At 32.9% G+C, this 23,933-nt stretch overlaps 1 protein-coding gene across 5 annotated transcripts in view; it reads right to left on the minus strand.

The window, feature by feature from the left end:
- Ppp1r12a (protein phosphatase 1 regulatory subunit 12A) overlaps positions 1 to 23,933 on the minus strand; it is a 144,310-nt gene that overhangs the window by 100,127 nt on the left and 20,250 nt on the right. For all 5 annotated transcript variants that reach the window (XM_063255196.1, XM_003475941.5, XM_023567697.2 and 2 more), the window contains exon 2: positions 1,987 to 2,117. In XM_063255196.1, coding sequence (XP_063111266.1) covers positions 1,987 to 2,117 — 131 coding nt within the window. The remainder of the gene's footprint in view (positions 1 to 1,986; positions 2,118 to 23,933) is intronic.

A 23,933-nucleotide genomic window follows, 5' to 3' on the forward strand; every position in this document is an offset into this window, starting at 1 on the left:
AATTCCTGTTGTATGCAATATTGTTTTTCATCCTTTGTTTTTTATTCTGTGAGGTTTTTGTGAATTAAATGTATTTCTTATGTAAAAAATATACTATTTTACGCCACATTTGATAGATCACTGCATTTAAGCCTCAAGACTCTTAGGAAATATTCATTTTATAGAGAAGAATATTAAGTTTCAAAAAATCAAGTCAATTTATCAAGGGCACACTGCCCAACAGTGGTATAAGGAACAGTCATAATTCACATTATTTGACTATAAGCCTAATTAGCTGCTCTTTAAGTATAGCTGAAGATAATGCATAATTATGTATTACTTTTCTATAAAAAGTGATCAAAAACTTCCACTAAGTAAGTGCATTAGTCAGTGATCCAGTTGCTGGAATACAAATCTCACCTTTACAACTTAAAGGAGGAGAGTTTTAATCTGTCTCCTGGCCTAGGATATTTATGCTGGCTCCAAGGCAGAATTATCACAGCGGAAGCACATGGTAGGGCAAAGCTGCTCAATTCAGAATAACTAGGAAGGGTCAGTGCCAGAGAAATAGGCCAGGGACCTTTTACCGTACCCGTGGTCACACCTCCATGATGCACTTCAGACACATGCTTTATTAATATATCAGGCATTTCTTAAGCCAATAAAGTTGGCAAATCAGGATTAATGGTTCCCATATCATGGAAAGTACAGAGATGAAAAACTTGAGGACTATGTGAATAATTTTGAGTAGCCACTGTTGTATTACAAGGACGAAGACTTCCTCAGCTTAAATATAAAGAAATGAAGACTCAAATTATTATAAGATGCAGTACATTAAGTGTCAGAGTCAGTAACAAAACTCAACTTACTCATTCTTCTGACTTTCAGGCCAGGACCTTTTCATTTCCCCCTACACTGTTTCCCCTTGAAAGTATCGTATCCTATCTCAATGTAGGCAGAGAAAGAAAACAAAATGTAAAGAAAAAATTGTGAAGGCTTACTAAGAGGGATTTATAATAGTTCCATGATGTGCAGTTTCACTTCCAAAGCTGCAGTTACCTGCATTCAGCTGTGGTTAAAAAATATTAACATTAGTCTTGATACTTTAAGAGAGCCCACAGAACTTGTACTACAATACCTTATATAATTCTTCTATTTTATTAACTACTGTTATTAATTGAGCCTAATTTATAAAATAAATTATAAATGTATGCAGGAAAATCATAGTGTGCATACATACACATATATAGAACACGATATTATTTTCTGTTTCAGTATTCACTGGGGATCTCAAACTGTACTCTCTAGGGAAAATCAGACACTAAAGCATGCAGTAGAACTCCAGTGTTCAATATTTATTAGATAATAAGCATTGGTATGAACAAAGAGACAACGAAAATACTTACGGGTCGTATATATAGAAAAAAAAAGAAAGTTAATGAAAAAAATTTCAAGATAGCTATACTTTCATGTTACGTTTTGAAGAATAAGATTTTCTGGGAAAATAAACACACAGCAATGGTAGTTGAGACTATAATGACTATTACTAAATGTTTTAAAAAACAAATTTTAAGAAAACAATCTTAAGAAAAACTAAGGAAACTAGTATGTATCATATTCTCCTGCAGCAGAGTAACTCAACTAAAAAATTGCTACTGATTTCTCCTAAAAATTCATCATTGTAGGATAGACTAGACTGCTAAATATTAATTCTAAAGTCTTTGACAGTACTGTATCTGTATTCAAAAGAAAAACTAGTGCTGGAGAATGTGTACAATTACTGATATTAATATAAAATATCAAAGGCTGAAGATAGTGCAAAGATAAGACCCGGCACTGTAAAATTCAATATTTGGACTCCTAATAACTATTTACTCTCTTTCTCAAGAAGCATAATTTTCATAAATTAAGGCAATACATGGATTCACTTGTAAGTCAGTAATAATGATTTCTATAAAATGGGAAATCTTTGTGAAAGGATAAAGCTAAAACACAGAACTGGCTTACTCTGCAATATCGAGATATCCACAGGAAGCAGCTGCATGTAGTGGTATCCAGCCTTCATTATCAGGTTGATTAATATTTGCTCCATTTTCTACCAGAAACTTCACCATATCAACATTGTCATCAATGCAAGCCTAAAAACAAAACAGAAAGCATGACTGGAAAAACTTACAATCATTATTCCAAATTTAAAAATTCCTGTTTTACAGATTTTTAAAATATAAACATTCTCTATAAATCAACCCGTAACTTTCTTGATTTCAAAGCCATCAAACGGATCAAACCTACAAACTAAATTGTAACAGTCCTTGCTTACATATACATACAATAGTGTGCATGTGACTATTTTCTTTATGGGAATTCAATTAAGAAAAAATATATATAAACTAAAGCAATAAAATTATAATTAACTATCAATCATAATCTCTTCAGCAGTCATTCCCAAAGTGTGATCTGCTGGATTTCTGGGGGGATGGCAATATCCTTTCAGGGAATTAAGGTTAAAATTATATTCAAAATGATTCTAAGGTATCGTTTTTCTCCTTTTTCACTTTGTGGACATGTATACTTGAAGATACAAAAGCAATAGTGGTAAAAGTACATACGCCTTAGCACAAATCAAGACAGTGACAGATAGGTATTGTACTGACCACTATACAAAGTTTTTAAAAGCTACTTCTACAAATGAATATCCTCAACAAAGCAGTGAAAATTATGAGTTATCAAATCTTGACCTCTGAATACATATCTTTTTAATATTCTATGGAAGATGGAAAGTGTACATTAAAACAAATATGACAGTTGTCTTAAAGAAAAGCACTTATTCAACAAGAATGCAAACTGACCTTCCTACTTTCTACATAATATTATTTTTATATTCTTTGATTTCTGGTAGTAAACAAAATGAATGTTTTACTTCAAAAACAACAACAATAAAACCCTAACATCCATATACAGCATGCAAGTAACAGTTGTTACCAATGAGAAATGCAAGCTTTCAAGTGGAAATGAATGTCATTTAAGGAAATGAGATTAAATAAATTAATAAAAAAAAGTTTAAAACCAGAGTTTTAATCTGCAATACAACCTGCAGGAACAAAAGCTCAAGCCAGGAGTGGTGGCATACATTTGTAACCCCAGCATTCAGGACGCTGAGGCAGGAGGACAGTTGTGAGCTCCAGACCTTCCTGGGTCACAAAGTGAGCTCAAGGCCAACCTGAACTGCATAGCAAGACCTTGTCTCAGAAAGACCAAAAAAAAAAAAAAAAAAGAAAGAAAGACTAAAGCTCATCTGGAATCTTCAATAATCTTCAATAAATCTTAAGACTATAATAGAGGTCCTGAGATAACATTTTGAGAAAGTTTTATAATAAATAAGGGAATTTTTATTAATACTGTGTCAGATAGGTACTTTATTAATTTTATAAATTATTATCCTCATAAAAACCTCTCTCTAAGGTACTCACTGTTCTCCACAATAGTTCCTAAGGTCACTAAATTCCAGGCAGAGAAAGTCCCTTTCTATTCCTTGACCAGGTATCTCAGGGCCTTTGTTCTTATTCTCCCTGGCAGGCATGCTCTGCCCCAGATGTAGGCATGCTGATCTGTTTTTCATCACACAAGACTTAAAGCAGATGTTTCTTCTCAGAAAAGGCTTTTCTGGGCATCTTTTAAAAAGTATTTTCTATTACTTTATCAATAATGTCAATATCTACAATTATTATATTTGCATTTATTTTCTAACTCTAGTAGAATGTAAGCTCCATAGTAAAGTAATTCTGTCTTACTCATAACCTGAATCAAACCTAAAACAAGGCCCGACACAGGGGAAAATTAACTGTAAAATATATTTTTTCAAATGTACTTTGACTATTCTCTTATCCATATTGTCAAGTTAGCATGATTTTTTGCTGTTCTCTAGTTGTATTCCCTGCTTTTTAGCTTTGCTGTCTTAACTCATTTTCACTCACAACAGTGAATCAATGCCTGCTCTGCAAGAAAAGACATGTACAAACTCTTCCCACCCTTTTAAGGCCTATCATGTCACCTTATCCAAGAAGTTGTCCAGCTAACTGGAATATCATGTTTTGGCATCTCACAGTGGCCAATATTTTCCACTATATTATGACTGTTTACATGCCTCCATGTCCTAAATCAAAAAAAATAGTTATTTACCTTTCATGGTCATTTTGACTTTGGAAAACAGTAAGAAGTCTCATGCTGCCAGATCCAGTGAATACAGATGAGAGCACACTGTAGCATTTTTACAAGCCTGTCTTTCTGTTGGATAGCACTCACAGCATCACTCACCATACATTTTTAAAATAACACCTCATAAAGACACAAAGCAGGTCTTCCAGAATAGCTTCAGGAAGTGGCAAGAATAATGGATAAATGTATTTGAACAAAGAGGGAGTATTTCGAGGGAAATTATTGGCAATCTGTCCTTCATTACAACACATTTTTAAACTTCAACATTCACATATATTTTGATCACCCCTTGTATATTATGGCTATGGATGTGAACTTTTTAAGTACAGTTCCCTAAAAGAAACTTGTATTACTTGATAAGTACAATAAAAACACTTCATACATGTTCTATGAGATAGGTTGTATTTATTGATATATATTCAATTTATTCTTGAAAGGCTTGATTATGATGATACAGTCCTTATGAGCTGATAGCTATCCCCTCTTTGAATTTTTAAAAAGTGGTTCTGGCTTTTGATTTAGTTCAGTGGCTCAAGGGCTTGCCTGGTAAACATGAGATCAGGGGTTTGATTCCTGGTAGCCGGTACACCCTCCACTCCCTGCCCCACAAAAAAAAAAAAAAAGCTGGGATTTAGCTCAGTGGTACAAGTACCTGCCTGGCAAAGCATGATGTCATGAGTTCGAACCCCATTACCCACCCCCCCCAAAGGTGGGTCTAATGTAACTGATAGATATTTATTATCTCTTCAGTTTATTCCCAAGAGATCTCTGTGGGAAAAGTATGCTTTTTTAAAAATGTACTTTTAAAAAATCAAGTTCATTAAGAATCCAGAAAGATATTTTTAAATACCTTAAAAATAAAGATGAGTGTGTCATTAAAAAGTGTTTCTAGCAGATTTTGCTACACATACATTTTTTCATCTAACCCTATAAAAGAGCCTTAAAACTTGCACTTCAACACCTGGCCACCTTCAGGAAAGGAAACTATTTTCTGTAAGTGAAAATACATCATCAACCAAAAATACGAATGGCAGAAATAAATAGTACAAGTAACAGATAAAACACAAACACTCCACAAAAAGAGTAGTTTTAATTAGGAAAAAGTGTGAAACTGGCTGATTACATAAAATGAATTGCCACTCTAACAGGAGCAATGCATAGATCAGTTAGTTTTGTCTGTATCTCCATTTTGCAAATGAAATCTTTCCCTAAATGGCAGTCTTACAATAAGGCCTTGCCTGGCCACTATGTATTAAAACTATAAAACTTCTACTATTTCTCCCCATAATATTTATTACCACAACATACTATACACAGTATTTCTGCTTATTTGTCTGTTTAACATCTATTTGCATGAAGGGCTGATAAGAACAACTCTTGGCTCTAGGTTCTTGTTCTGGCATTGTCACAAATTGTGGGGATCTGGGCAAGTAAATCACTTTGGGCTGTGGTGTCTTTTTCTTTCGAGTGGAGGGATATACTGTATTATTAAAATTTCCTTTCGTGCTGGATGTGGTAGCGCATGTCTGTAATCCCAGCACCCAGGAGGCTGGGACAGGAGGATTACCAGTTCAAGGCCAGCCTGGGTGACATACCAAGTTCAGGGCCAGCGTAGACTACCTAGCAAGACTGGGAAAAAAAAAAAACAAACAAAAAATTCCCTTTCATGTTAAAATGATTCTTTCCTAAATTTTAATCTTATGGCTGAGTCTTAAAGTGTCAGAACGTATCTCATACACAAGAGATGATAAATGAATATGTAAATAACTTTTACAAATTGCTCAAAAAAAGAACTCTGTGTTCTTCCTGGAGTACTGGTTAAAATGAGAAAGTTCAGAAGAGATTTGAGAACTACAGCAATATGAAAACAAAAAAACAAGAAATCTAATTCTACTGTAGTAGAAAGTAGTTTATAAAATGATATCTGAGTTGAAGCTGATTATTCAAAAAAACCAACTCTTAGAAATAGTTGTTCAAGTTGCAAAATGAAAGCATACAAAGTGGACATTCAAACAGTGAGACTTCAGTGAAGTCTCACTGTTTGAATGTCCACTTTGTAAACAGTTCTGCTCAACGATCCAACAAAAACTTAATTAATATGGTCATTCTATCTTACACACTTAAACATACACGCAGTTATATCCTTTAAAGCACTTTCTTTCTTACAATAATAATTACACATTTTTAGTATCCTGATTTTTATCAATATAAAGCTCTTATCAATATTAAATCTCTATTTAATAAATGTAGAATATATTGTTTTAAAAAATAACAAGAAACAAGATTTCCTTATAAAAGGATATCCTACATGCCATCAATAAATGTGGCTCAATTTGCCAACAGAGGTAGGAAGAAAACATTTTAGAATTTCAAGATTATGTTTGGAAATGCTACTCAGTTTTTAAGCAAAGAGATGACAAGATCACATATTTCAAAATGATCACCAGAAGCAATATGAAAAGAGTAGAACCTCAACTAAACAATAGCAGATACTCAGAATGGAATATTAAGAGAGAATTAAGAGAAATACGCAAGACTTAATGAGAGACTAACAAGTAAGGGGCAAGGAGAAGCCATTCATAGAGATATCACAGATTCAAGGTGCAGATTGAGAAAGAGGATGACTTCTGAATATGCAGAATTTGTATGTCTTGCTATCTATAACACACATGCAGACTTCGGGCTTTGCAAATCAATGGAGGATGAAAATACCAACTTGTGAATTAGCTGCATTGAGGTAATAATTAAAGTAATGGAACCTGAAATCACTCTCATAGAATAGTGATTATGAAACATTAATGCTAAATTAAATTATGATCAGTATGAAGAGGGATCTAGGGCTGGAGAGAGGAAAGAGAAAAGGGATAGATATCATATAGGTATAATATGTACCAACTCTCCATGACGAATGCGTTCACTAACACAAATGTGTACATACCAATAAAAAAAAAAAGCAAGCATTGGTGGCAGTTTATTCAGTCAGTAAAGAACTAGAAATAGAAAATTCAAAACACTAGTACTGAAGACAAATTCATTATTATTACAAGGATATAAGTGGAATTACAGCGATGTATAGTTTATTATGCAATCTCAGAAAAAAAGAAGTGAAAAGGACAGTGAAAGGATATTTCCTAAAGCAAACTCTACATCAGGGTTTAAAGAGGCAAAGCACAGTATGGTGACCATAAAGGTACAAAGGGTCCAGAATAAAGTCTTACTTGCTACCTTAGGAGTAATTCATTGACAATGATGATAAAAGGTTTTTAGAAAAAATAATTTTTGTTTTTAAATATAAGGTTTTTGAAATAATATAAATGTTAAAAGTACTATCACAACCATACATTATATATGAATCTCAAATTCACAGAATTGTTCAAACTGTTCTTTGGAACATTAAAAAGTATATAAGAGAAACTGGCAAAGCACGCCCTTAAAAATACTGTTGCTAAGAGAATCAAAAGCTAACACATGTAGCACATTAAGAGCAGCACACATGACTTGCTGACTTAAAATATTTGACTAAATTTGGTCTGTTTATTCAGCCGTACAAGGAAAGAAACTGAATCAAAATATACTTCCAAAATCTTATCACACAACATTTCCTTTTTTATTGAATGCATATCCAGAGAAATTACCAATAATAAATGGCTGTGAGAGAACAACTTCATTTAGTCCAGCAATGTTAACTTAGGCTGCAAGCTCATAGAAGAAACTAGTTTAAGTACACAAAACTTCTATTTTTATTGTTCTACACATGTAATGTTTCTGTTTTATTTTAAGGAAAATTGAAACTGAATATTTTAAAGAGGTATTATGGATGCAGTTTATACAAGTAAGACAATGAAGAATTTCAAGCACAACTACTCTTGCTAACTAATAAAAAAATAAATAAATATCTTGGTGCTGAGTGTGGTGGCACATGTCTGCAATGCTAGCTATTATGGAGTCTGAACAGGAAGGTCACAAGCTCCAGCCAGCACTGGGAACTTAAAAAGACCGTGTTCTAAAAAAAAAAAAAAAAAAAGTAGGGTGTGTAAACTCAGTAACAACACTTGTCAAGCATGCATAAATCCCTCCCTGGGTTAAATCCCCAATAACATAATAAATCAATGAATAAATAAAATATCTTGGTCTTGCATTAAAAGACTGGCAAATAAATAAGCATAATTTTAGGAGGCCATCTATGATAGTTAATTATAAAAACAAGGAAGAATTCAGTGTTATTCTGTTAAATTTTTCCATCTTTCTGTACTTGTGCTTTAATGCATGTTCACAACAGGGTCATAATATACAGCCTCTCTGGCAAGCAATACTGAACAAGTGATATAAACTGGTGGGAATGTGTTAAAAATTGTCATATAGGGGCTGGGGATTTAGCTCAGCGGCATAAGCGCCTGCCTTGCAAGCAGGCAGTCATGAGTTCAATCCCTGGTACCGATAAAAAGGAAAAAGACCAAAAAAAAAAAAAAAAAAAAAAAAAGTGTCATATAGTCAAATGATAAATGACTGCAAAGAAACCCAGAACATAGACTAAACACAATGTTAAAACCATTGGCAATTCTTCATTTCAACAGAGAAATTCTAGCTTATGTCTTTTAGACAGATTATAAGAGACAGCAGCGCCTATAAAAGAGACACAAATATTCAATGTATGTTTTAATTGAATGAACCAAAGATGGAAGGCTACAAAAAACTCTGAAAAATATTTTCTGAGACTTTAAAAAAAGTCTACATAAAAAGTAACTCAAGTATTGCTCAAACATTACTCAGCACTATTTGAGAACATAAAAACTAAAAACTATAAATATTCAAAGATTAAACTACACCCTTTATTTATCTATTCTTGTTTAGCAGTTTTAGTATTTTCTTTATTGATAAACATCAATGGAGTACACAGAAAGTTGAATCTTGACTTTCAAAGGACAACATTCATTTAGGGACTCAGCATTTCTTTTACAGTTTAAAATACTTAAGACATATGAAACAAACTCATCTTCAGCATCATTCTTTCATATATACTTTTCATTGACTGCTTATTACATACAATACATAAAACTACCCATTTCAGTAGCTACAAAGACCAGCACTAGAGAATAGTCTCTTATTTCATTTATGCACAGTGCCTGACAGCACATAATAAATATATGTGCAGTGAATCAAAGCAAAAATAATTTATGACTCAGTGTATATATGTATGTATTCATAAAACTATGTTAAATCCTGAGAAATACTCTATTACTGCATCATGTGCTTTTAGTCTTTACTCCCAATTACATTACAGTTTCATAAAAAACAAACTGCTTATACATCACATGATAGCCTAACAGTATTATTTTAATAAATGTTATTGGACTACAACAGTAATATGGTTCTGTGGCATTCCCAAGTTTTAATTAGGAATAAAACCACACAAAGTAGAAAACTACTATATACAGTTCATATAAAGTCCGTATTGTAAGTAGACATGAGTCAAAGAAAATTCTGGAGAAAAAAAATTTATGCTTGGTCTCATTACTGTTGGAATTGATGACATGGAAAGCATTTCAGTTAGCTTTTTTCCAGCTGAATCCTGTATATTATCAGACATGCTTACAAACTCAATAATGGGTTTAACCAATGGATACAGTAACAAAAAAAATTTATTCTAGGTTCAGGTGAAGAAATAAAAGAATCTACATTATTCAAATAAATGGAAAAAAGACAAATTACAAAAGTATATACATAAAGATACAATTTTTGACACTGACATGTATAATGAAAAGTAAGATGAATACTTGCCAAATTAAGTCTCTGAGTTATTTTCCAAAAATTTATCTGGCATATAAATAAACATAATTTTAGGAGGCCATCTATGATAGTTATGAAAACAAGGCAGAAGTCAGTGTTATTCTGTTAAATTCTTACAATTTTCAAAAAAAAAAAATCAGTTTTTCATTATCTAATTGTTTTCTGATGAATTTCTTCAGCATCTGCAAACTTGGTGGCCAATAAAGAGAACAGATTCTCTATATATTCAATGTATGTTTTGAGTATCCACTATGGCCTGACACTATTTTACCTGTTACGAATACAGCAGTGAAAGACCTAGACCACACTTTTGTATTACAGTCTAGTAGGCAAGAAACATAACTAAATGCATAATAACAAAAGAAATCATGATTTTGTAAATACAAAGGACTTTACATATTTAATCTTGGAGAGGGAGAAATAAACATCTCTTGAAAGTGGTGCCAAACAATTTCCATTTTAAGGAAGTTCCTGTCTAATTTGTAAAACACACTAGGTTGAAAACCAATGATAGCCTGGTACCTGGTACCTGGTACAGTGGAATAAGTAAGGCAAAAAGAGCATATTTAAAATGTGATCAGAAAAGTTTGTATTAGAACCTAGACAGCAATAAATATGAAGGGGGAACAGGCAAGAGGGAAAGAAACCGAATGAGTGTAATTCCATGGAAGCAAAGGAAAAAATGGAAAAGAAAGTTCTAAAGAGTTCAGTGCTTTTTACTAAAAATGGTAGCACAATGGCAAATACACACTAACCTCTGCCAGGAAACTGTCACAGGTACTTTACACATATATTATACAAATTAATTAATTTTCATATGTTTAATCCTCACAACTCAGCATGTAACAAATATTATCATTTAATAGTTAATAACTGGCAAGATTGGAATTTTTAATACAGTAGTGTAACCAACAGGTTACACAACTAGACAGTAGCTGCAGAACAAGGTAAAACAGCATTCCTAAATAATTTGGACCTACCTATCAAAACTTCAAATGCATATATCTTTTGACACTGTAATTTCATTCCAGGAATCTTTTCTGTAGATACAATCACACATGTATAAAATTATTCATCACAACTTTACAAGACTAGAAACAGTTGAAGGGTTCTTAAAATTAATTTACGGGCTAATTTAAATGTATATCAATAAAAAACTAATTTATGGACTAATATGAAATAAATTTCTGGATATTTTACCAATAAGTAATCGTAAAAGGAGTAAAGTTTCTAGCCAGTTTTAAAAATAAAACCGAAATAATTTATACATACATATTTGTTTATATATCATAAAATACATCGGAAAGGATATGTAATTAAGGAAATTAAACAGAACAAGTACTGGCCAAACACAAGCCCAATAAAGCACTACAAACTGTTAGTGGAAGGAAAAGCCACATGTGGTACACAGTATTCAGAAGGGGAAGCTAAGTGGATCTTGTCTTCCTGCTTTCCTCCCTAGCCAAAAGCTACAAACGACAACAAAAGTGAGGTTCTGAGCTTTCTTCTTCCTGATGGGTTCCTTACTCCAAGTAAGACAAAACACCTACCAACAAATAAATAAGTAGGGAGACACCCCCATACCTGTGTCCTTACCTGGTTTATATCCTTTGTACTATCTGCCTGCCATTTGATACAATTCTGTACTATTTAAGTTCTTCTTGAACACCAATCAGCCTTCTTTATTTATTTAATCTCTTTTTAAAAGTTTGGCTTAATTTACCAAGTATGAACATATTCCGGGAAGAAAAAATTAAACGAATTAAATTAGGTAAAAAAAAAAATATGTGTTTCAGTTCATTTAGGCTAAGACAAAAATTTCATACACTAGTCAGAAATATTTATCTCACAATTCTGGAGGCTAGGAAGTCTAAGATCCAGAGATATGCAAATCTGCTATTGATGGCTGGCTACCTGCTTTCACACTTTGGAGAGTGCAAACAAACTCTTTGGTCCTCATTTGTAAGACCTTTAATTACATGTGTGGATTTTCTTTGGAGGACACAAACATTCAGACCACAGCAATACTGTACATGCAAAAATCCCACACAGCAAAAGCAGTGTAGAAGAAAATATAACTGGGTAAACCAAAGAAATATCTGACACTTCATATATTGAAACAGAATAAGAGACCAGAGGTAAAATGATACAAGGAATATAGCTTAGTGTCATAGCACCTGCCTGGCCAAGAGTGAGCTCCAGAGTTTGATTCTCAGTACCAAAGAAGTAAAATAAATACTAACGTAAAAGGATAAATACCACTTAAGAAAATCTAGCACATTAGAAGAAAATAAAAATTCAAGACAATGTAGTCAAGAGATTCATAAGCAAATAAAAAAAAAGAATGTAACAATTTTAAATCTTAACTAGGTAGAAATATTAAGGTAGCTAGGAAAATGAGATGAGGGAAGAGCACAGTGTTCATTTTGTAAACTTCTCTAGTGAGCAACCAATTAAATTTTTTCTTTCTCTTTTTTGTAGCCCAGCCTTGTCTCCAAATTCCAATCATCCTCTTGCCTCTGCTCCCTGAGTGCTGGGATTACAGGCAGGCAAGCCACCATGCCTAGCTAGCCAATTAAAGGTTAAAAACTGAAACAATGTGTCTCAAATTGGATCCAGGTTAAAAACCACTCTATTGCAATGTTTTCGCAGCCTATCTTGTTAATGCCAAAGGAATTCTTAAGGAAAAACTCTCTTGAGTTGCAAAGAAAAAACAAAATAAAACAACAAAACCTGAATTCATTACTTCATTCTTTGGTGACAAATTAAAGCAAACTGAAATTTTAATTAAAATAGCATATATAAAATATGCATCTTCTTAAAACATATATATCAAGGGACTTCTACAGAGAGATACTAAAATTATACTTTCCACTGAATGATTGTTACTTATGGTGACCAATATTCACTGAGAAATATTACTGCTTTTTCAGTGTCAAGCATAGTACCTAGGTGACTGATACACTTCAAGTGATACATGTATATTTTCGGAGTGTTTTTCTGCTATCTAGAAAATTTGGTCCATACGGGTTTCTCTGCCACAAAGAGAAGCTACAAAACTACTGAGGCAAATAAAGATTCTTAGATCAAAAAAAAACCAAAAAAACAAAAAAACCAGTGCTGCAAACCTCATATACTCTTAGCTATTTTATGGTTTGGACATGGATGGTCATATTCTCCAAGGGTCCATGTGTTGAAGGTTTGGTCCCGAGTGGTGAGGTGAGAGGTTATCACCTTTAAGAGATGGAGCCTCGAAAAGGCACTGGAGGAACTGCCCTTTGAAGAATTTAATGTAGTTATCAGGAGACACCTGGGTGGGCTGTTTTAAATGGGCAAGGCTGGCCTCTTCTCTGGCTGTCTCTGGCTTCCTGTCTTGCCATGTGATCTCTCCATTTGACACGTAAACTTACTCCTGCCATAGTGCCAAAAGGCCCTCCTAGACAGCAAAATGACAGGAGGCCTGTTACTGGACTTTCAAGCTTCAAAACTGAGCTAAATAAATTTTTCTTCTTTATCAAGTAGCCTGCTTCAGGTATTTTGTTATAGCAATTAAAAATAAATAATTCAGGCTTCATCATAAAAAAAAACAGGTTGGAGAAAGTAACTGAGTTCAGCTGCCAAAATGGGGAGGGGGAACACACAGAATCTCAAATCATTCTGATCACAGGAATTAAATGAGGTAGTTTAGAAACAGGAAACTTCTCTGGACAAAGACTCAAGAGTGTACATTCTTGGCTTTGCCTAGTTATGGTTGAGTTTTGCATACCTAGAGATTCTTCCTTAATTTAGCTGTATTTTATACCTTAAGTCTTTATTTCAAACCTCTTCCTCAGTCTAGTTACTGTAACTAAGACTGTCTCTTTCCCTTCATTTTCTGTAACATGGTGAACATACCTGTCCTAACACACTTAAAACATTGTTTTAATTACCCTCTCATACATTCTAGTTCTACATTTTTCCTACTACTTTAGCCTCCATCCCTTAAAAGGCACAAAACTTATTTTAGTTGTTTCTACACTCATTCTATCTAGAATATGTTAAACACTAATCTAATGTTGAATGGAAGGAATCTGTGAGTATGATTTAATTTAGCAAACTCAGGAACAGGATAGAAATTCCTTACCACTCTAGTCACTATAATCAGAGAAACTTTTTCTGCATCATATCTGACAGGAATATGGTTAAGTTAGAAAGCCTTTTAAAGTTTTCCTGTATTAAATGGGAAAATAACTTTCCCTTTCTTAAATGAAAAATGTGAAATAGATATTAAGTATTTTCTATGAAATATTAAATAACCCTGGAATTAAATGTGAACATGTAATCAAAATACAGTGAATGTTTAAATTTTAAAATTTTGTACAGTAAAATCCAAGGGCCATTAATTCTCAAAATATTCCCCTCTCATTTCATATATACTTACACCATGATTCTTCCCACTTTCTGAAGCAGTTCTGGAGGTCCTCTTTTGTATCCTTATGAAGTATGATAAAAAAAAAAAAATAACGATGAATTCTCCTACTGCATACTATCTAATGAAAAGGCAACTTTGTAAAAACATTATGGAGTGTTCTCATCCATCTTATTTATCAGGCATGGCATCATGCAATTTCTGGCTCTTCCTCAAAGTCAAAACAACTATGAAAGGTAAACATTTTGTATGGACTCAGGAGATCGAGGCTGCCACAACTGAACAACTGAAAACACAAAGACACTCATGAAAAAGAACGTTCAGACTGCTTCAGAAAATGGAAAAGACATTGAGAAAATATGTTCAAAGTGAGGAACATTTTGAGAGGATGACAGAAATGTGTCTTCTATGGTAATATATTTTTGAAATTTAAACATTTACCATATCATATCATATAACAGATTTTCATGAGCACTCTGAAAAATCGTATTTACTAAGCCAAAAAGAATCATATTAGAGCAGAATAAGAACACAGCAGAGTAGTAAGAAGTTATTATATTAGCGTCTCTCTGATGGGAAGTACTTTTACTTGCGAATGTTCATACCATTTTTTAAAAATCTTTGTCCTCTATTCACATATTTCCAACTCCATGGTAGAAACACTGCAAGCAGTAACTTCATTTTCCCTGGTACCTACCATCAGTGGATTTTGTATCTTCTAGTTGTGCCACATGCAGATATAGCTCCTTTCCCTGCCTTTTAGTGAGAAAAAAATAACTCTAAGAACTGTTTTTAAGTTTTATTTTCATAAAAAAAATCAAACTACATCAACAGCATGTACTGTTTGCAACAACAACATCGGCACTCTAGTATAAACCTATTGCCCTAAAAGGAATTCCTTTCCTTACTAAGACACCACCAATGCACACAAGGTTCTCAGCAATTTAACTACTGGGCTAATAAAAGCAACCAAGATGACAGCATGGAAGCAAAATAAAAACCAGTCAATTTTTTTTTTTTTCCTTTCTTGAAGTGGTGTCTTGCCTTTTATTGAAAATCTAAACGCTAAATCTTGACTATATAAGGCTTTGGGATTCCCATAATGGGATGGTGGGAGAAAATATTAAACCTAAAACCATGGAAATATATGAGTATAATTATAAAACTACTATGAGATGACTTATATATTTAAAATTCTAGATATATTAAAAAGTTCCCACAGACAATTCCAGAAATATTCCTGAAAAACATGATCAAATTCACAAAGTTCAAAAAATGTAAGGCAGATTACATGCATATTACTGAAACTTCCTTAAATAATTTTTCCTGGAAATCTTCCCAAAGTCTATTATACATTTCTTTGTTATTCTGAATAAATAAAACAATTTAAGTTTTCTCTGTTAACTCATTATAGCAATGATGAAGGTTAGACAACAATATCCTTGTACCAAGTTTACACTTCAGATAATGTGGCTAACATGATACCTAACATTCTCCTGATCATGGATGCTTTTAGTAAGTTTTCCGCTTTTCATTTGCTTTCAGCTGTCATCTCTTAAAACTATCTCACAGCCTCTAGATTCCATTCTAATTTGTACCTCTTAATTTGCCAAACATTTTTTTAATGGAGTCTAAATAACAGTACACAAATTAGGTGAGGTCTGAATAAAAATACTTATGCCTAACTATATGGAATCTGTAACTTGTTTCAGTTCTATGAATAACACATCTCTCAGTTATTTTTAATTCATTGTTTCCAAACTGGGGGAAAATTATTAAAGACATACAACCAAGTACTGTAATACCAAAATTGATCACTATCCTAAAAAAAGGCAACAAAAAGTTTCTCTTATTTTCTTTGTATGGAGGTGAGCAATCAGGGCTAGAGATGTAGCTCAATGGTATGGAACTTGCCGTGAGTAGGATCCCCATTGTACAAGGAGAAAAAAATATGATGCAAGTCCTCCAGATAATTTCAGAACTCTTAGAAAAAGCTGGAAATGCCTAAGAAAATGTGAGAAAACCCTAAGCTAACAGTTTACCTTTGTGTATTATCCATAACTTATTTACAACTTTACATACGCATGATTTTAAAATAAATATAGTAGTAAATCACTATGTGATTTAACTTTTCAGTATTCTAGAACAAATGGGGGTGTGTGGGAAGCTCACTTTATAAAACTTGGTAATGTGTAAAACGGAATGGAATAATATCTGATATAGTTATTTAATATTGTGCAACTATAATGTCCTTCACCAGCACTGCTACACTGTTCCAACCTCTTCAATAATCACTGGCATTTGTTAGATATTATGTGCTGGATATAAAAAGACAAACTAAAATTGATGCAAACCCTTATGAAATACGGTTTTAGCAGAAAACCAAAGAGAAACAAGATAAACTACATTTAATATGTCAGTCTTCAAGTTCCATTATAAAAACGCAGAAAATTAGGCACATACACACTAAGCAGGAAAATGATTTCTATGAAAAACCTAATCTGCATCTTTATGGATAAAGCGGTAAAGGTTAAAACAGTTTTTTTTAAAGGAAAAGAGAAGTGTATCTAAGACAGAACACTAATACTGCTTAAAATCATAAAGGGCAAGAAAGGATGATATGTGATTACAGAAAAGTCAAACTGATGTAAGGAGAATTTGAAGCTAACTTTATAAACCATGCTAAAGAGATCAAATTTACTCTGGACAACAGAACTTTTCAGATATAAGTAAAATAAGCAAATCCTTCTGAACGAAAAAGAGTTCTCTAACACTAAAGTTGTTGACATTATAATGTCATCTAAATAGCTATTAACATGAATCTTTACATATTCTTTAGGGTAAATACAAATCAAAATACGTTTATAAACTTTCTTACCACCTTTCATTTTGTTTGTAATGGTATTGGTCAGTGATATAATTTCACTCCCCACTCATTGTAAATGTGACATTTTTACTAAACTTATCATGGTTTTTCACCATGTCTGTGGCAGTAAATCTATCCAGCCCCAACTGCAGTATGTTTATACAAATCACTGTGTATAACTACAATTTAAGAAGCAACATACAGTTGTAAGATAGCCATTTATTTGTTTACCTTTTTTAGCTAGTCACATTACTACATTTTACATTATCTGCACAATGAAAACTCAAGAATTAAAATTTCGGGGCTGGGTATAGCTCAGCGGCATAAGCGCCTGCCTTGCAAGCAGGCAGTCGTGAGTTCGATCCCCGGTACCAATAAAAAAGGAAAAAGACAAAAACAAACAAAAAAGAAAATTTCTGGCTGCAATGAAGATTGAGAGAAAAATTAAGTTTTTAGAAAACCTAATTTCAGGATTATATGATCAAATGGAAGATTATGCCACCACTTTCAAATGCTTCCCCCAGAAGACTGTATATTGAGTTTCCACAGAAAAGTATGCAGTCCCATTCTCCACTTTTACCATTTAAAGGACACTCTCTGTCTCCCTCTTGTCCTCTTCTCCCCCATCCCGTACGTGTGTTGTATTTCCATCCTCACTGTGAATTTCTGAATTTCTAGCTCCAATTCTTCCCAATCCACCATTCACTGCTTTTACTCCTTTAAAGTTCAACTATATAATTACTACCTGAGAATCCCATATGATTCTTACCAATCTCTAAGATTCACTAATATAAAGCAATGCTAGGACAATTAAGAATCTATGTTGATTTAATGCCTATTAATCCACTCTGATCTCATTGTAGTACTGTACCTATATTGTGTAAACTTTAAAAGTCTTTTTCCCCAAATTTCTATAACATTCTACTTACTACTCCAAATCTCCTATAGTCTTAAGAGCTCAAAGATATTAAATTGTATTGTTCAACAAGCCCACTTACGTTAATACTCAATACTGTATCCTTATACAGTCAAGAAAACTGACATGGTCAATTGCATTTTTCTAAGGATCTCCTTTTTTCCAAAGTTAAAGTTCTTATAGTTTCACCTTCCCCTCTTTCTTTCCTTTGGTTTAGAGGAAAACATATCTTATCATTTACAAAGGAAATTCTTAATGACTTCTACTCAGATCACTTTCCCTCTTCATGTTTCAATATTTTATCCTATGCTTTAGTGAAACCAAACAACCCACTAGTCCAATTCTGAGTCTGGTATTTCTTCTGCTGCTCCTTCTTTCTATAATGCCTCACCTATACCTCTCCTATACAAGACCCTCCCCCCCACAATCTTTTCCATCCCTCCATATCCTAAAAGCTACAGAAATAAAAACATAATCATTTTCCTTTTTCTACTTTTCAAGTACATGATTTTCTTTTCCCTATTTTATTATGAAATCATTAATGTTTTATAGCAAAGTTGAAAGTATTTTACAGTGACACCTATAAATCCATCACTGATTCCTATTAACATGTTACTATGTTTTAGTACACGTTTAGTATATAACCAATTTTCCATCTTTACACATCCATATTACGTACAGCAGTCTATCAACGCTTATTGGGGATCCTATGGATACCCAAACCGTGGGAGCTCAAGTACTTTAAATAAAATGGAACATATTTTACATATAAAACCTATGCGTCTTCCAACCTATTTTAAGTCATTTCTACATTCTTGTAATACTGACTACAATGTAAATGGTATATAAATAATATATTGCTTAGGCAATAATGACAAGAAAAAAATCTGTACAAGTTCAGTAAAGATGCAACTATTTTTCTGAATATTTTCAATCCATAGTTGGTTGTTAAACACTGTACTTGGATGTGGAATCCATGAAAACAAAGGGCTGACTACCAAAAAGTAAAACTCTTAGAAATTAGTTTCTGCCCTAATACTTCAAGATATATATCATTAAGTAAAGTTCATATTTGTTTAGTTTTGCTGCAAGATTTAAATAACAATGAAATGTAGACATTAAATATATATTTGCTGTTTCACCAATGTATAAAACTGTTTACCTAAACTTCAGTAAGATCTAATCCAGCATTCTGCAGGATAATTGCAAGTTTGGGCAATGTAAAGACTTCGTGAGGGACCTTGTCTCAAAAGATGAATGGGTGGGGGATGGGAGTAGGGTGAGCCAAGGACCAGAGGAATGGACTGGAATGCAGTTCAGTGTGAAGGCCTTGCATTCAATTCCTAGTATTTCAACAAACAAACAAACAAACATTTAAAACATACCATCTCTATAGAAACTATCTTCAAAATTTATCTAGTTATCTTCCATTTTAGTCAGTCTTCCCAGTTAATGATTGTTCTGATTTTTTTCCACTGTTAAGTAAGATTTGGCCATTCTAAAATTTCATGTAAACAGAAGTTATCCTTATTTTGTGAAGCTTCTTTACACAAATGTTCATGAGATTCACTCATGTCCGTCGGCAGTTCATTCCCTTTTGTTGCTGAAACCATCTTCCTTTTTATAGCAACCATATTTTATCTACTCCCTCAGTGAAGAACACCTAGGCTGTTTCCAATTCTCAAACACTGAAAGTAAGGCTGCTGTGAACATTCCAGTGCATTAATGTTTTTAGAATATGTCTTTTCTTTTTGCATAAACAGAAGGAATGATGAAGGTCTGGCCAAGTGTATAACTCTCACAAAAAAAAAACCCTGCCAAATATTTTCCCAAAGTAATTATACTAATTTATACCTCCACATAATAAAAGTGAGGAGTTCCACACTTTGCCAACATCTGATGATGTATTTTTTTTCATTTCAGTCTTTCTGATTACGCCATGTCCCTCCTTTTAAAATATAACTAGCATTGTCTTAGAGTTTTCATCTTGTGTTGCATATTATTTATATATTTGCCTTGCTTACATTATATTAAATATATTAAACTATACAGGTTTTGTAGGTATAAATGGTTAGCCATTTACCCATCCCCATAATATTTATGGTAGAGTGCTTTGCATTTACTAGAATAAAAAGTATCAGTTAATTGTCTAATAGAACTTATTTGCCCTTTGTGCTCTGAATAAGTTGAAGGGGTGGTAGGACGCCCAAAAGGAGTTGTACATAATGAGGCTAGATAACCATGGCTTGGTGACTACCTTCCAATTTTACCTTAGTCCTCTATTAAAATACAAAATATCCTTTAAACTATCTTAATATGTTGACTCTCCTACAGTAATGTCATATACACACAGGTACATAAAAACACACAGAAACAGAATACAAGCTACATGTAAACACATAGGGATTTGTTTACTCTGTTCATCAATGATCTTGGTAACTGCCTCATAAATGACAAATACCACTGAACACACACCATAAGACTCACATTTCCACACGTTAGTAAGTAGTAAACTTCAATCACAAACAACAAAGCTTCTTGTATTTATAGCATTAAACCTAACTCCCATGAACCTGTCTTTTTAAATACAGAAGTAGGTTTTGGTCCAATTTTTTCAAGGTGTATCTTCACATAATCTAGAATGGTAGTTCACATTAAGTACATACATACATACTAAAGATACATATTTTGAATTTTAAGGGAAGAAGACTCCTGAATAGTTAACCCAGATGTACCAAGTAAACCCATCAATAAATGAAATGTCATATAATATAGGATTATCCCCCTACAAAAAAAGTTACAAAAACTACTCACCTGGCTATTATACATGAAATAAACCAGTGAGAGAAATCAAAAATTTCAGTGTCAAATTCTATTCAAAGCCTTAATATGAAGTCTTTGAAACAGTTCACTGTGAAGAAAATCCTTCATACCATTAATATTACTTCAATATCTATTGATTAATATTCTTGGTACAATGCTAGGTACTAACACTACAAGGACAACGTGCAGTTTATCTTTTAGTGCAAGAGAAAGTCAAGTAAATAAACAGTCACAGCCAAGTGACATATATTAGATGCTATGCATATGGAACAAACTAGGATAAGCTCCTTGGCAGAAATCAGTGAGATACTCGGTCATATGAAATCTCACATGATGCATTCTTGAAGGAAAATTTTAGTAGTAACCATACTTGGGACACAGCTTTTAACTAATCTTTTTCAGGAAGGCTCCTACTGTCACTAAAGTTTGGTTGTTGATATGACAGCTGAAAAGCATTTGAGGTATTTTCAGTTCTGGCTAATAAAACACTATAGATTTATATATATGTTTTTGTGTGAACATATGCTGTTATTCCTCTGAAAGAAGCAAAAAAGTAATCTCTTTTCAGTTTAACTTGCTCCTTGCTTGTTAAATATCGTCAGAAAAAACACATGTAGAGGACAGCTGAATAGCTTCCTGCAGTTAACAAGAGTTTAAATTAGTATTTGAATCTGGAAAGAAAAGACTACAAGACAGCTGGACAAAAAAAAGGAAAGGGAGAGTCTAAGAGAGGAAGTAAGGAGAAAAAGAAAGTAAAAATAAAAGTAAAACAAAAACTAGATTATGAGCAAAAAGAAGTTACTGATCCTTTAAATTTAATAATTCAAGAATTCTTTCCTGATATTTCACTATAGTTCAGGCACTAGGATAAATATTTGGGCTTCACTGGTAAACACATAAACAAATGTATAATTGTATCACAAGTGAAGAAGCATAAATGAACAGGATGTCAACACTGAAAGATAGGTTCAGGAAGAATAAGACAGGAAGTAAGTGAGGGCTTCACTGAGACAGCAACAAAACTTAAAGAACAAATAGGAGTTAATCAAATGACTTAACGGTAAGGGGTATAGAGACTATTTCAGGCAAAAAGACAAGAGATGAGATATAGAAGAGCTTAGCACAGTTAGAGTCTGATTAGTCAGAATACAAATGAATAAAATGAAGAGACTACAAAAAATAAATCAATTCTGATAGGCTGCATTAAGAATTTGGGCTATTCCTCCAATTTGGAGGGAACTTTACACCTTTGACAATTCATTTAAGAGAAATGCAGAAATCCAAAGTAGATTCCATTATCAAATCTATAATAAATGTTTTCTAACAAATACCATTTCCTCTGAAATTCAACTGCTAGTAGTGTCAGTAGTACTGTTTAACATCAAATTCTGTACCACCACAAAGGAAAATGGATGCACTTCAATATCATAATGTTAAGCGAAATAAATCAGATACACAAGCTTAAATATGACATGGTTTCTCAATATACAAATAAAAAGCATTATAAAAGACAACAGGACATTCGGAAATAGAGCTTTTGCAAAACAGAAGGGGACCAAAAGATGGAGAAGAACAGAGGGAAGACGAAGGACATGAAAAAAAGTAATATGTATTATATATACATATCAACTCACCTACAGGGAATGAAATCATTATGAATTGTAAACACCCACTAATAAAAAATAAAACTTAAGGAAACTAGAAAAAATGTGTCCTTCCTTCCCAAGCCCTTCACTGCACATTACACATCATTTTATACATTCAGTATTTTAGCTGATCCCCACAAAATGTTGGGTCAGCTTATGCCAACACATTTATACTAGATTCTTAAAAAAATTTTTATCTCAAATTTAAAATAATATTTAATTCAATTAGCATTAATTTACCAGAAACACAAAAAAGCTTCCACCTTTCAGAGATTTAAAAATGGACATTGAACTTGCAAATTTACCTTTAAAAATTTCTGCTCTGCAGCTGTTTACCATATAAAGTCATTTTTAATTGAATCTCCCTAAGTATCAACCAAGTAGAACCCAAATTTTTGTATTATTATAAATATCACCTCCTGGAACGTGATACTATAAATTCATGTTCTGCTCATGTACTAGCATTTTATCTATTATAATTATTATAATTTGAGAAAATAAAGGAAAATATAAATATGATCATAATTTTAAAGCTCTTCAAAGATAAAAATGAATATAAAACTATTACAGTCTAGCTGGTCCATTTTTCTCTATAGTCAATAAACAATTATTTTCCATAGCACATTAGATTTTCTTCCCTGAAAAGTCAGTCTGCTCCCATCATCTATAAACAGGAAAATAATTACTTTTTATATAAAAGTGCTCCCTTTTTCTTCCCAATTTTGGACTAGAATAAAATGATGGCATTTATATATATATAGTGTTTTATTAAGGAGAAATATTCTAAATGACTAAAAGTAATTTCAGACTCATTAATTTTATATTCCCAAATTTTTAAAAAAATGCCCTCTTTCAATATGTGCCTAACAGCTAACCAAATGTCAGGAAGAGTTCAGTTACTCAAATATTATTTTCATTTTGGTGGGAAAGGCTATATTAGGTAGTTTCATGTCAAGCCTGTTGCAGAATCCCAATTTAGTAAACACTAATGAGCAAAAGAACCCAGAGAGAAGTAGTTTATTTCAGTGGTGGAAAGTTCTTCCTCTTTCTTTTACTACTTACTACTTTAAAAGTGATGATGCCAAGCAACGTATTTAATTACTTCATACCTTCAAAGAGCATGCTGCCTGTAGCTATCTATGGTAACTACTATACCAAAAAGACACTCAAACTTTATTCCAAAATAGGAAAACAGCAGTTAATAGTAACGAACCAATGCCTTTAATTATTTTTTTCTGAAACTAAGAATCACTTTTCTTGCAGTCTTTTCATTCTTTATCTCCCTTGTCATCC

This window comes from Cavia porcellus, unplaced genomic scaffold (assembly GCF_034190915.1).
Source record: "Cavia porcellus strain 051 isolate PalLab524CR breed Dunkin Hartley unplaced genomic scaffold, mCavPor4.1 scaffold_8, whole genome shotgun sequence".
NCBI lineage: Eukaryota > Metazoa > Chordata > Mammalia > Rodentia > Caviidae > Cavia > Cavia porcellus.